Below are 12,817 nucleotides of genomic sequence, written 5' to 3' on the forward strand. Positions count from 1 at the left end.
CAGTGCCTACTATGAATCAGGCCTGCATGCTGAGGTTCTGAAGGGAAACAGCTCAAGGCCATTTTCCCAGAGGCCTTTCTCCCCCTCCATATTTAAAACTTCAAAGTCCTCCCCCACTCCACCAGCTCCCTGGGCATGTAGTACACCTGGTGAACTGTGCAGAAAGCTGGACCTTCATCCATAGAGTCTGACTGACCTAAATTGGGGCCAGGACCTGTCCTCAGAGGTCCTCCCTTGAGATCCTGTTGTACAACCAAGGTTGAGAGCCACTGCCTTTACATTTTTTTTTTTTTTTACAGCATCTTCTTAACACATGCCATGATTTGTACGGTCTCACCTCTAGCCACTAGACTGTAGGTGCCCTGAGTGCAGGACAAGTGTCTCTTTTATTCACTGTTGAGTCCCAGTGCCTGCATATCTTAGGAACTCAATAAATATCTGTTGATTAAATTAACACACACACACACATGAATCCTCCCCTCAGGGCCTATACAATCCATTGGGAAGAGAGAAAAATAGTTAAACCAACGGAAATTTACAGCTGGGGTAATTACTAAATATTCTAAGAGAAAGCATAGACCCAGGGAATTTGGCCTGGTCTTAGGCTTCGAGGAAATGACTCTGGAAGATGGAGCTGGGTGGCAGCTCTCCAGAAAGAGGAAAGAGGGTGTATGGGAAAGAGGGGGGAAGGAAGAACACAGATCTGCCATAGGAATGGAAATTGGGGAGTGGGGAGGGGGTGAGAGGCTGGCTCACCACACCTTGCCAACACAGGAACTAGGAGAAACCCCAAAGGTACATTCTAGCAGGATGGTGGTATGATCACTACGGATGATCTCCACCAATCCAGGATGCTGGAATGCACATAGGAAACGTGAAATCCATTCTCCTCCACCATCATCTGCCATCCTGAGCCCATCAAGGATAATAGAAAAAAAGAAGGCAATGACATGAGCCTCAACATACCTCCCAGAGTTCCTGGGCAACAGACTAGATGTCCCCTTATCACCTCACAGGCACCTCCCTTTTCCAAACCCCAGAATGCATATGTTACACCTTGGACAGAAAGGTCAACCTTGGCTTAGAGCCACTTTTTTCACTAAAGGCATTTGGGCACTAGTCAATCGAGGTAAGCTAGCGCTACAGACCCACATCACAATATCATGTCTCGAGTTTATACTACAGGTATGTCATAAAAAAAAAAAAAAAACCAGAAATCTGAGTTAGCCAAACCCACCAAAAACCCAAAGGAGATCCTGTCTCTTCAGAGCCCTTGAGAATACACCGCGGTTGGTGACAAGTTTATTCTTAAGGGACTCAAAATATTTTTATATTACCCACATGGTCACAAAAGTTATCAAGTGGATTGTTTGTTTTTCTACTTTCTTAAAGGACAGTAAACCCAAATGATGCCTCAGGGTCAATCCTAAACCTTGCAGCAGTTCATCAGATATTTACAGATGCTCCACTGGGTGACAGGCAAGGACGTAGGTACTGGGACTCCTGAGGAATAGGGAGGCCACTCCTGGGCACTGAGCCTGCAATTCTTAAATTGCCATGCTTCTTTACTTCTGGGCTTTATATTCTGTAACTTTCTGACCCACTTCCCTGTATTTTGGTTGACAGCTGACCTTTCTTCCCAGATCCATCTACAAGAATCACTCTCTCATCTATAAATTTACTGCTTCTAACCTACTGTAAGCTGGGAAACCAGATTGTCAAACTAGAACCATCTCACTTCTAAAGTAAGATTGAATAAATTCTAGGAGAGAAACCCAAATGATACTCCATAAATCAATCACATTGTTTTATGTGAGTGCATGATCTTGTTGACATCAATGCCAGCTATTCAAACGGTAAGGTTGGTGTGGTTAAGACCACAGGTTTGGAAGTCAGACAATCTGTTTATATCATAACCGTGTTATGTCATAACTCTTTAAGAGTTCATATCACAACTCTTAAATGGGTCACCTTGAGACACTGTGACTCAGTTTCAACATCTATAAAATTGAGATAAAATGGATATCTTACTTCAAGGTAGACATAAAGATTAAAGAAGATGCTGTACATTACCCAGCATATAGTACACCCTCAATAAATATTAGCTGCTGTTGCTATCATCATCATCATCATCATCATCAACAACAACAACAACTGGGCTCAAATACTAAGTGCCAACAGGATATGGCTTCAACAGTGCCTGCCACAGACAACTTCCCCTAACCACAGTCCCTGGTTCCAGGAAGCAACTCTAAGCTGTTCTTTGCAAAAGGCTGTCCACCTAATAAATCAAGGGTAGTAAGGTGACAGGCAGTCCTTTCACTGATCAGGTCCCCAGCACACTGAAGACATGACCTAATACAAATGGCTCTCCCAGAAGAAGCACTGGAAAAGTTAGACTGATTTTTTTCCAAGGTCCAGATAAGAGAATTTAGGAAAGAACTGGCCAGTAGCTGGCAGACACACACACAGGCAATGATGCTGGCCAAAGCAGGCACAAAGTAGCCTGTCCCAGGTATTAAGCTGAGTCCTGAGAATTTACCAGACCAATTTCAGTTCAGTTTCTGTTTCATGAGCCCTTGTAATAAATCTTGTGACTTAAAATGAACTGGGTGATTCTTCTCCCCCTCAGAGAGGCTACCAAGTAGCTGAGCTCCACTCATACAAGTTGTCCCTCCAAATGTCACCCGCAACTGGTAAGGTGTACAAGTTAACTGCAAAAGGGATAACCTGCATTCTCAGAGCAATTGACCAGGGAACATGGAGGTAAGGAAGTACCTGGTTCTCCTCCTTCTTCTATCTCCATCCCCTGCCACCTGCAAGCTCCAACTCAAGACACTAAGTAGGCCTTTCCACAGCCCACAAAGCAATGGCTGAACTTCCAAGGGCACCTACCACAACTGCCTGAAATTTAAGTTTCAAGGAAAAGATGAATAGAGTTCCTAGTTAAAAGTTATAAAACTTAAGTGAACCCCTATGGTCATTAGAAAAGGGCAGGAAGGGGCTTAATAATAACAACACCCTATAGAGCATATTAGCGTTTACGAGGCACATTCACATACATTCCACCTCTTTTGATCCTCTTAATGACCCTGTGGGGCCAGTATCTTGGTCTCCATTTCCAGATGTGGAAACTGAGGCCAAGAGGTTAAAAACCTAGACCAGGACTCTTTGTGAGTCGGTAACTTTCCTGGTCCAGGGTCATAATTTCTTCCCTTTTACAAGTCTTCAGACAAACAGATACACAAAAAGAGGATGTGTATTCCTGCAAATCTCTCAGTACTATTAAAAGCAATAATTAAGCTGAAAGGGGAGGGGGGGACTGAGAATAACTAGGTATAAACTTTTGGTTCACTTTGTTTTCTGTTTTGTTTTTTAAATAATTAAGAACAGCACATCTTCATTTAGAATGTGACTTGGAGGCCCAGAGGGGAAGGGACCAACACAAATTCAGGTCCTATGAATCATGGATTCACCAACCAAAGAGAAAATAGGAATGTGGCCTTGATTTACTGATACAAATAGCTAGAAGAAAGATGCCTCCCCAGGTCAGGCCTGCAGACTCTGAAATCCTAAGAAAAGGAGCATGGTCCTTGGAGAGAGAAGTCCGGCCTCCTGCTCAGTATAAGATGCAGGGAGGTTTCTGACAGGAGCAAAAGCAAAACTTCAAAGGGAACACTGCCCAGGAAGCTTCAAAGACCCCCTGCAGGACCAATTAACACCTACAAATGTTTATCTAAGCAGTCATTTAATGATGGCTATTTCCCTGAATGGATGTTCACCAGTACCTTAAAGAGCTATTGCCTCAATGGGATTGGAATGGGGTGGGGGGAACAGGGCAGGAAGTTCTCTATTGTTTGGGGGTAGGGACCTCAGTCAAGAAGAAAACACCCAACATGGATCACACTTTATTTCTAGTGAAAAAAAATAAATAAATAAATAAATATATGCATATATACATATATACACATAAGGTAACTCAGTATCTAAGAAAAGGTAAGTGGTTCAGTGGTTAAACTGTGGGGTAAGTATGAGTTGGAAAAAAAAATCACATCTTAAAAATCCTATTTTCAGGGCTGGGGCTATAGCTCAGTGGTAGAGTGCTTGCCTAGCATACACAGACCCTGGATTCAATCCCCAATGCTGGAAGTAAAAAACAATTCTATTTTCAAAGACTATTTAATAGGACAAGTAAATACATGCTTCTGGAGAATGTTAAAGGAAAAAAAATCCAAATTTAAAGTCTGTCTTCAACTTTAGAAAACCAATAAACAGAAGTGGTCAGGAGACAGTCAGGAGCTGGTATGGCACACTGTGGTGGCCCCAGGTCCAAGGAACATGGGCATCTGGTACAAACAAGGAAGTTAAGAAAATTGTGCTGAATACACTTCTTATTAGTTAAGTAGTAATTAATATGTCTACACAGGCACTTGGATACGAAGAGATAGAATGATATAAATATACAGGTGCATTTATGTGTTAGAGTAGACCAAATGCAGCAAAGTTTCACAAGAATAGCCAGCTCTTATAATGGGATTTGAAATTTAATTTCACCTCATATCATCTGAACCTTCCCAATTTCCCACAAAATTTAACATGTTTTAATCTTTTCTTTTTTCCCTCCCCCCTCCTCTTTCCTTCTTAGTGCTGGGTTTGAACCCGAGGCCTAGTGAATGCCAAGCACTTACTCTTCCCCCTGCTATACCCCCAGCCAGCAGCACTCTTTTCTTTCAGAAGCTTGAGGTCCTGGGAGCAGGTATTCTGTGTTCCAGGTACAGAATCTTCCATTTCTTTGCCATTGGATCACACTCTCCACCTTGGGTCACAGTTACCCCAGTCTCCATTTCAAAGGTTCACTTACAATTAAAGGGGGAAACACTGTAGGGGCTACCAGTGAGGGCAAAGGTCACTCATGGAGCTCACTTGTGGCTTCCTCACTTTTCTTAAAGGAGCTCTTAGAGAGAACTAAAAACAGAATTCATATAGACCACGGCACCATGTTGCTTGAATGGAGGAGATCAAGGAGTTCAGAGATTGGTGTCAGAATTAAGGGCCACATCTCCAAGCCAAGTTCTTTCCTTGGGAATCATGTTTACAAAGTAAAGGCATTAAGGGGAAAGGTTAAAAAAGAAAAAAAAGAGTTGATCCACAAACCCCTGACTCAACTGGTTAAAAATTTGCATGTAAACAGATGGAAAGTTTGATTCTTTAAGGTGGTAACATTTCTGACAAGGAAAATGAACTCTGAAATCTAAGATCCCTTGTTGGAAGCCATTCATGCACCAGGTGTGACACTGAGCTCTTACTTGACCCTCTCTCTGGAGCCTACATTATAATCTGTATCATGGATACATACCCCCAGACTACTGTTGAAAGGCTTAAATGAAAGAAAAACGGTAAATTCAAGTAACAGGCACCCAACAAATCTTTTAGTTCACAGGGAGGCCCTGTTCATTACAAGAGCTTGGTAGAGGTGCAAGAGCTCTTCTGTAAAAACAATTAGTCATTATGCTCAGGGAAACAGGCGCTTGGATGGTCACATCTGTAGACGGCAGAATCCAGGAACCGCCTCACCTTACCTGGTTCATTCTGAATACACCTGCCAAAAAGTGAACAGAATCAAGGAGCAGCAGACCTCAGTGAACAGAGAACTGGGAGCCAGAAAACCTGGACTATAGCCTCAGTTCAGCCACTTATAAGCTGGGAAACCTTAGACAAACCACTTCACCACTGCTGGCCTCTGTTTACACCCTAGTAGATGGCCTCACAAGGCAGCTGGCAAGATGGCTGTGAGAACAGCAGATGGCCATCAACCACAGCCTTTGATGTGACACTGACATACTCAAGGTCACTACTGGCAGGGCTATCTGGCACTGTGTTCTGAGGAGACAGATTCTCAGGCTCTGGCCAAAAGAACAATATCCACCTTGTGGCATCTCCTCTTTTGCCAATTCTGTGACTTCCCATTGAGGTCATTGTCACAGGGACTGAAAGTGGCCTCCTATTGGGAGGGCCTGCCCATGCCTTAGTTGCAAGCCATTCATGATCTGAGGACAAAGTCTGTAGGCCCCTAGTTCAGACTACAGATTCTACTTGAACCCTCATTTTTTTGCCAGTCTGGACTCCATCAACATGCACATGTTCTAGAAGTGGCCCGTCACACCGCAACCTGGATGCAGGGTTTCCTTGTGAATGAGGCTTTCAGGTGCTCTCCAGAAAGCAGGTTCAGGGAGAAGTGAAAAGGGGAGGAAATGAGAGAACTAGAAGGTCAGTGTCAGAAGATGAACATGCCAACTTCGTCATTCTGCATAGAGCTGATTCTATATTTATTTTTTTAATATTGTTTTTTAATTGTAGTTGATCACAATACCTTTATTTTATTTTTTAAATTTGTTTTATTTATATGTGACAGTGGAATGCATTACAATTCTTATTACACACATAGTGCACAATTTTTCATATCTCTGGTTGTATACAAAGTATACTCACACCAATTCATGTCTTCATACATGTACTTTGGACCTTTATTTTATTTTTATGTGGTATTGAGGATCGAACCCAGCACCCTGCATGTGCTAGGCAAGCGCTCTACCGCTGAGTCACAACTCCAGCCCCCTCCCTTTATTCTTAATATGTGCTCATGCAGTCTATTTTAGAAATGCTTTTGTGCTCTCATACAACTATGGAGAGGAAAAAAATGCTAATATTTTACATTTGATACATGTGAATCACAATTCTCATCTTTCATTGCAGGAGAGGAAAACATTTGCCTAAGGTTCACTGCTGGATCATGAACTTGCTCAAAGTGTCTGGGAACAGTTTGGGATAATAGGAAAAAACAAAGTGTCATCTATATTATTACTTTTTTGTGCACATTTTCTTTTTGCTATAAAGCATCTGAACACAACTTATTATTTGGTCAATCTAAACCCCTTAGGGCCAAACCCCTTAGGGTTCCAAGAACTCCCTTCTAGGCTAAGCAGCTCCAGGGACCCATCCACCTTAGTTAGAAATGATGGAAAAAGGTAAGAAGATTCAGAGTAAGAGTTGTAAATCTGAAGATGGCCTTAGCAGGAGTGTGTCAGTCCTTAAAACCAGGTGACAATTTGTATACATATGTGCTTGCTTTTTTTTTTTTTCCTTCTCTTTTTGAAGCTTGTCCAAGTTCCCAGTAGGCCTCCAAAGGGTTCCAAGAGAAGTCTCACAAGAAAGACCCCCCAGTACAGATCTCCTAGTGGCTGGAGAGCTTTTAAGGGTGTCTGATGGCTGTGATTGGAAATGCAAAAATGCAGATTATGGGGAAATCCAGGAGGTCTGCATTGTAGGGCTACTCCTGCCACTAACCAGATTTCTGACTGGTCAATTAAATATTCCGTCCCTCTGTTCAACAGCTGTGAAATGAGACTGGTAGAAGTTGAATGACCACCTACCCTTAAGGATAGAGGACAGTGGGGTACAGCTTTAGCAAAAACAGAAAATGAAGTTATCAAAAAGACCTGCACAGAATTTTCCCTATTCCCAGAATTTGCTTAAAATAATTGCCACCACTTTGCTTGGAGGGGTCAAAAGATAGAAGCCATCTCACATTTCTTCTCTTTCTTCTATTTCAAATAGCCAAATCTGAAGTTTTGCAATAATGTCCTTTGAAGGGATATGAACTATGAAGCTCATGCAAAATACAGTAATTCTATAAGGATGCATAAGAAGCTCAAAGAATATAAAACACAAAGAATTTCTCTAAGGCTTCATTACAAATCATCTAATCACTGCAGCGACTTATTTTAGCTGGTGTCATCTACATCTGTTAAAATATGTAACTGATGAAAATTAATTATGAGTGTCATAAAAATGAATGTTTTAATATAATCTTGGAAGTCTGGGTCAAAAAATGACAGGGGAAATTTACTTTTTCTGTATTACAAAAGTATTTTCATTCATTCCATGTAGCTCTTCTATACCTTTATATAATGTTCATTTTCACAAAATGAGATAGTACCACATAATGCTGTATTTCACGAAAAGCAACTGTTTTTAGTGGATATATTTGTATATATTCTATAATATCCTAACTTGGCCTTGACACCATAAATTTTCAATCAAATTATCAGATCCCTTTAAGTCCAAACATTATCAGATCCCTTTAAGTCCAACAACATGTGGTTGTTGGCGGGAATAAATTAAAGTACAGTTTTTTCATAGGCACTTGCTAATAAAGAGGAGAGATAGATGAAAAAAAAAAAAACAATCATTTTTTACAAGCCATTACCAAATGAATGCTTATAGCAACCTGAAGCTTCCTAAAATCCATTTCACAGAAGGAAATATTAATGTTCAAGATGAGAATCAAAAGTCACAGGAGTCTGTAAGCCGCTAAACTTATACAGACCACCCCTATAGTCCTAACTTCTTTATCACCTCCTCTGTAAAGCCCTGGAAAGATTAGCAGTAGACTTGAGGAGCTGCGCATCTCATGTATGGGAAACTAACTTCTAGAAAGCATCAATATTTACAGCAGTTGCTCTTCCTCCAGAGCACAGCACACACTTGCTAGGAGAGCATGTCATATATACATTTCAGAATTCTTGCTTCATCTTCATGGTTCCAAAGTCATAGTAGAGCCAATAGTTTCTGCAAGCTTCATTTGCCAAGAACAAAAATTCTGACAACCCAATGAGGGTACAGAAACTGCAGGTATGCCACGTTAGTGAATGCAAATGTTCTGCGGCAGCATCCTGTCCTACCGAGCAAGGTTAGGGCTGTAAGGTGTGCAGAAGAGGAACATAAAGCAGAGGTGACCCTGCTTAAGAAAGCTCTGCTTGGGATAAAGAGCAAACTTGCTTTCCTTCTAAATGCTACTTTTACCAGGAGATCCAATCTGAAGCTCCTGACCCCTGGTGGTCTTTAAACATAAATCAAAACAGGGTGTTGGTGTCAGATTTCTTGGCCCAATCACAAAGAGGTCAGAAATTAGTTTAATTATCAAAAATTAAAGCTGCAAGGAAACAAGCCCCACCTCTAACCAGTGCCAATCTCTGGAAATCTAAAACTTCCACTCAGGAGAAAAAGTAGAGATTTAATATTTACTTTGGGAATAAGAGGCCAAGGAAGATATAATTCTTTTATTGGATTGCGGGTGTTTTCCAACTAAATATATAATTCATGTTTCCTAGAGTGAAATATCAGCTAGTTCTTTCAGTAGGAAGAACAACACAATCCTTCTACAAAATTTGGTAGGATTGCTTTAGGAGACATAGAAAGGCTAGGCTTCAGACTGAGTTACTCCACCATACACACTAGACAAAGAAATTCCTGAAAGGCTAGGCGCATTTCTTCTTAAAAGCACCCACAGGAACAGGTCAATGTAAATGTCACACAAACAGAGCAGTTCATTACTAACCATAGTTTAAATTTCTTTTGTGAGAGATTTTTAATCCATTGCTACTGCACCCAACATTCACACATAACTACCCCTGAGTAAAAGTAAAATAGATTCAGAATTGATCCTAGCCTCAGGCTTTTCTTATGCTTGAAAGCAAAAGGTGTTGGGCTTGAGGATCAGAATCCCAGAGCTTGCTACTTCCTCCTTCACTCTTTGTGACCAAGTACAGGAGGACTTTAATTTCCCTTCCCATCACTCCCACAGAGGCCTGAGAGTCTGAGGAAATTCACAGACTACAATCAAATCTTTCTTTTCAGGGTTGCTTTCCCACCATGCCCCTTCCTGTTCCAGGCAGGTTTGCGAAGCATTTTCCCTATTCTGCATTTCATGAATCAATTGCAAAATCTGCCAACCTCTGCCAGTTCCTCTTATACTCAGCCAAGAGGTTCCCCTTCCTTCCCTGGGTAGCACAAGGCTGCTCTGGTTTTTAACTGGCGTAACGTGGAAATGCACTGTAAGAACTCACTAACTCTTTCACAGCCAGAGATTAGGGAAAGTCTGGGGTTGGGGAAGACCCCATCTATTAGGAAACTGACAGGCCAAGTTCAGGTTAAAGCAGATTTGTGGATTCTAGCTTTAGTCCCCAATCCACTTTGTCCTTTACTGTCACTGGAAAGGAAAAGGAAAGGTGAAAAGGGCTACAAAGTAACCAACTCAGTTACTTAGCAACTGGACAAAACTTGCCTCACTACAGAGGCTAAGGAGGCATCTCACACCCATTCAAAGAGTAACAGTCTACAATTTATATGCAAATGAATAAAGACAAAGGGAAAAGGGAAATCTAAATTAGCCAGCAGCATTTACAGCAATGGGCCTGAGGCCCAGATTTTTTAAAGTTTCCCCTAGGAAGGAGACAGGGCACATACATGTAAATGAATGAATGAATGAATGAATATGAGCCTACTGGCCCTGACAGGCCTACAATCTCTCTTCATAAAAGTCAATGCCATGGAGGAAGGAGGAGACAGGCACACAAGTTTAGTAGTTATAATTAAAACACTCTCCCAGCTAACATGAACTGAAGGCTTACAAAAAGATGAAATTTTGAAGCAGGACAACTCCAGGAAGAACAGGTACAGTGTTCATGAGTTTTGCAAACAAAGCATCAATCTCCAGGGAAAGATCTGCTGATTGTGGGTAGATCAGCCCCTTTCGGGTTCTCTAGATACCCTCAGAAACATCCTTCCATGCCCAGCTTAAGTACAGTTTCCAAAAGAGATCAGAACCCTCCTTAACAGAAGACACATTCCCCTGAAGGTTTTCTAAGCAAAAGGGAGACACTCCGTCATCCACTTGGCTCAAGAAAGTGCTCAGGCACTTTACCCAACTTCTGGCCACACACTTGAACCAGGGTGCTCAGTCCCAAGCTTCAAATAGGAAGGAAAAAACCTGAGACTCCTGAGCCGCTCCCTCCCCCACCCTCACACCTGGCCGAGGTGGGCCGAGGTGGGCCGAGGTGGGCCGGGCCCAGGGTGACTCCTAAAGGCATTCAGCCCCACTACTTACTTCTCGTACTCGGTGTTGTCTCTGTCACAGCGAGCATCCTTGTGCTTTTGCCAGTCTTTGCCATGCTTGCAGGTGGTGAGGAGCAAGACGTCCTCCCCATTGTGGACGTGATATAAGGCATTCCTGGTGTCTGACCCTATCCCTGTCAGGTACCTCTTCCCCTTGAATACCAGCATGTACTTCCTGAGAGGAGGGATGGTGTTAAACTTCAAAAACCCCCTCTCCCCTCCTGTCCTGGGATGATCCTTAGAAAAGAGGGGAATAGAAACATCAAAGTTGGGTCGGAAGTTTTCAGTACTGATGCTGGCTTTGGCCAGCATTGCCTGGCCGATGTCAAACCCCACGTCCTCGGTGTAGTCAGGCCAAGTGCCGGAATATAAATTAAAAATTAAATGATTCCTACCATTGTTCCACAAGTGGAGACTCTGCACTTTGGATCTCAAATTGTGCACATACTGAGGTGACAACTGGTCTCTGTCTAAAGTATCCAGACTCAGGACAAAGAGGCACGCCTGGCTGGGGTCCGAGGTGTAGAACCTGGAGCCCTCAATGGCCGCTAGAATGTTTTGGTAACTTTCGGCGATTTTCTCCCCTTTTTGCTGCGGGTATACGTAGACTTTGAAGCCGTTTTTCTTGCAAAGGGTGAAATCGAAGCAGGACTCCATGCGACACTTCTTGCCTTTGTAAATGCTCGAGTTGGCATCTCGCTTCTGCCGGGGGGAAATGTGCACGCTGGAATCCTCGTTTTCCAATTGATCCCAAGGAAAGAAGGGGCGCAGAGCGTCCGGGAAGCGGGGCCAGAAATGATCCGGACTGGGCTGGTGCAAGCCATTCCGACCGCTCTGCTCTTCTCTCCGGCTGTGGCTCCTCGATGCCCTAAACTGCAAGCCTCCGAAATAAAACAAAAGGGCGAGACAAGAGCCAGCTGAGAGCAGGATGAAATAGCGTTTTTTGGCCTGCATGTGTCCTGCCTGGGTCAAGAGGATTGTAAATAAACACAAGAATCACCCAAGTTTCCCAATCAACACTTTCAGCTCCAGTCCGCCATCTTCCCGCCTGTAAAGACTTCAAACTCTCCGCTCCCACCTTCTCTGGATGCCTTTCCCCAAGCCGTGGACTGATCCAGCGCATGTGGGCGATTTCTTTAACTTTCTCCCCTTCGGTCTTTCATCTTTGGGTTGCACAATGCACGGGAGAGACTGGGGCTGAATATTTCGCACCCAGGGCGGGCGAGCAGCGGACTGTAATTTTCTTGCATGCAATAAGACGGAGGAAAAGAAAGAGAGGGGGGAAGAAAAAGCTCCCGATACCCAATCAATGGCAAGACGGAGTGATTGCCTGGCCTCTCGGATTCCTCTCGGCAGCGTGGAAAATGAGCCCCGGGAAAGCAACTTCAACTCATCCACGCTCGCGTGCAGAGCACTCGGGTTCCAACAAGTCAGCCGATCCCGGGTTCAGCCGGCTAGTGCATCTTGCAGCTGGGGCGCCGTAACCTCACAAATCCCTGCATTTCTCTTTATTCCCTTCTGCAGCGGCTCCGAGACTCCGGCGGTGTTTACTCCTGCGCTCGCGGGGCCGGCCCCCGGGACGCGCGGCGGCCCGGCTGGCGGCGGCGGCGGCGGCGCTGGGCGGCGGCGGCGGCGCGTCCTCCCCGCGGGCAGTGCCGGCCCCGAGCGGCGCTTCGCAGGCCCCCGCGCGATCGCTGCCGACCGCCGCGTTCGGTCGCCGAATGTTACCCGGTTCTGAATGTTACACTTACACATTCCATTCCCGACACGACAGCGCTGACCTCATCCATCCACGCAGCCCGCGCTGCCATTGGCCGAGCGTCACGTCCGGGGGGGGCGGTGCTTCCGCTGCGCCCATTCATAA

General features: G+C 43.9%; 1 protein-coding gene across 1 annotated transcript in view; it reads right to left on the reverse strand.

Annotated features, from left to right (window-relative positions):
* The window catches only part of Ext1 (exostosin glycosyltransferase 1), a 264,897-nt gene extending 252,396 nt beyond the window's left edge, over positions 1 to 12,501 (reverse strand). The window contains exon 1 of the mRNA XM_046464677.2: positions 10,946 to 12,501. Coding sequence (XP_046320633.1) covers positions 10,946 to 11,907 — 962 coding nt within the window. The 5' untranslated portion in view covers positions 11,908 to 12,501. The remainder of the gene's footprint in view (positions 1 to 10,945) is intronic.
* Between the last annotated feature and the right edge of the window lie 316 nt (positions 12,502 to 12,817).

This window comes from Marmota monax, unplaced genomic scaffold (assembly GCF_021218885.2).
Source record: "Marmota monax isolate L192 unplaced genomic scaffold, Marmota_monax_Labrador192_F-V1.1 WCK01_AAM20220418_F8-fsc00003, whole genome shotgun sequence".
NCBI lineage: Eukaryota > Metazoa > Chordata > Mammalia > Rodentia > Sciuridae > Marmota > Marmota monax.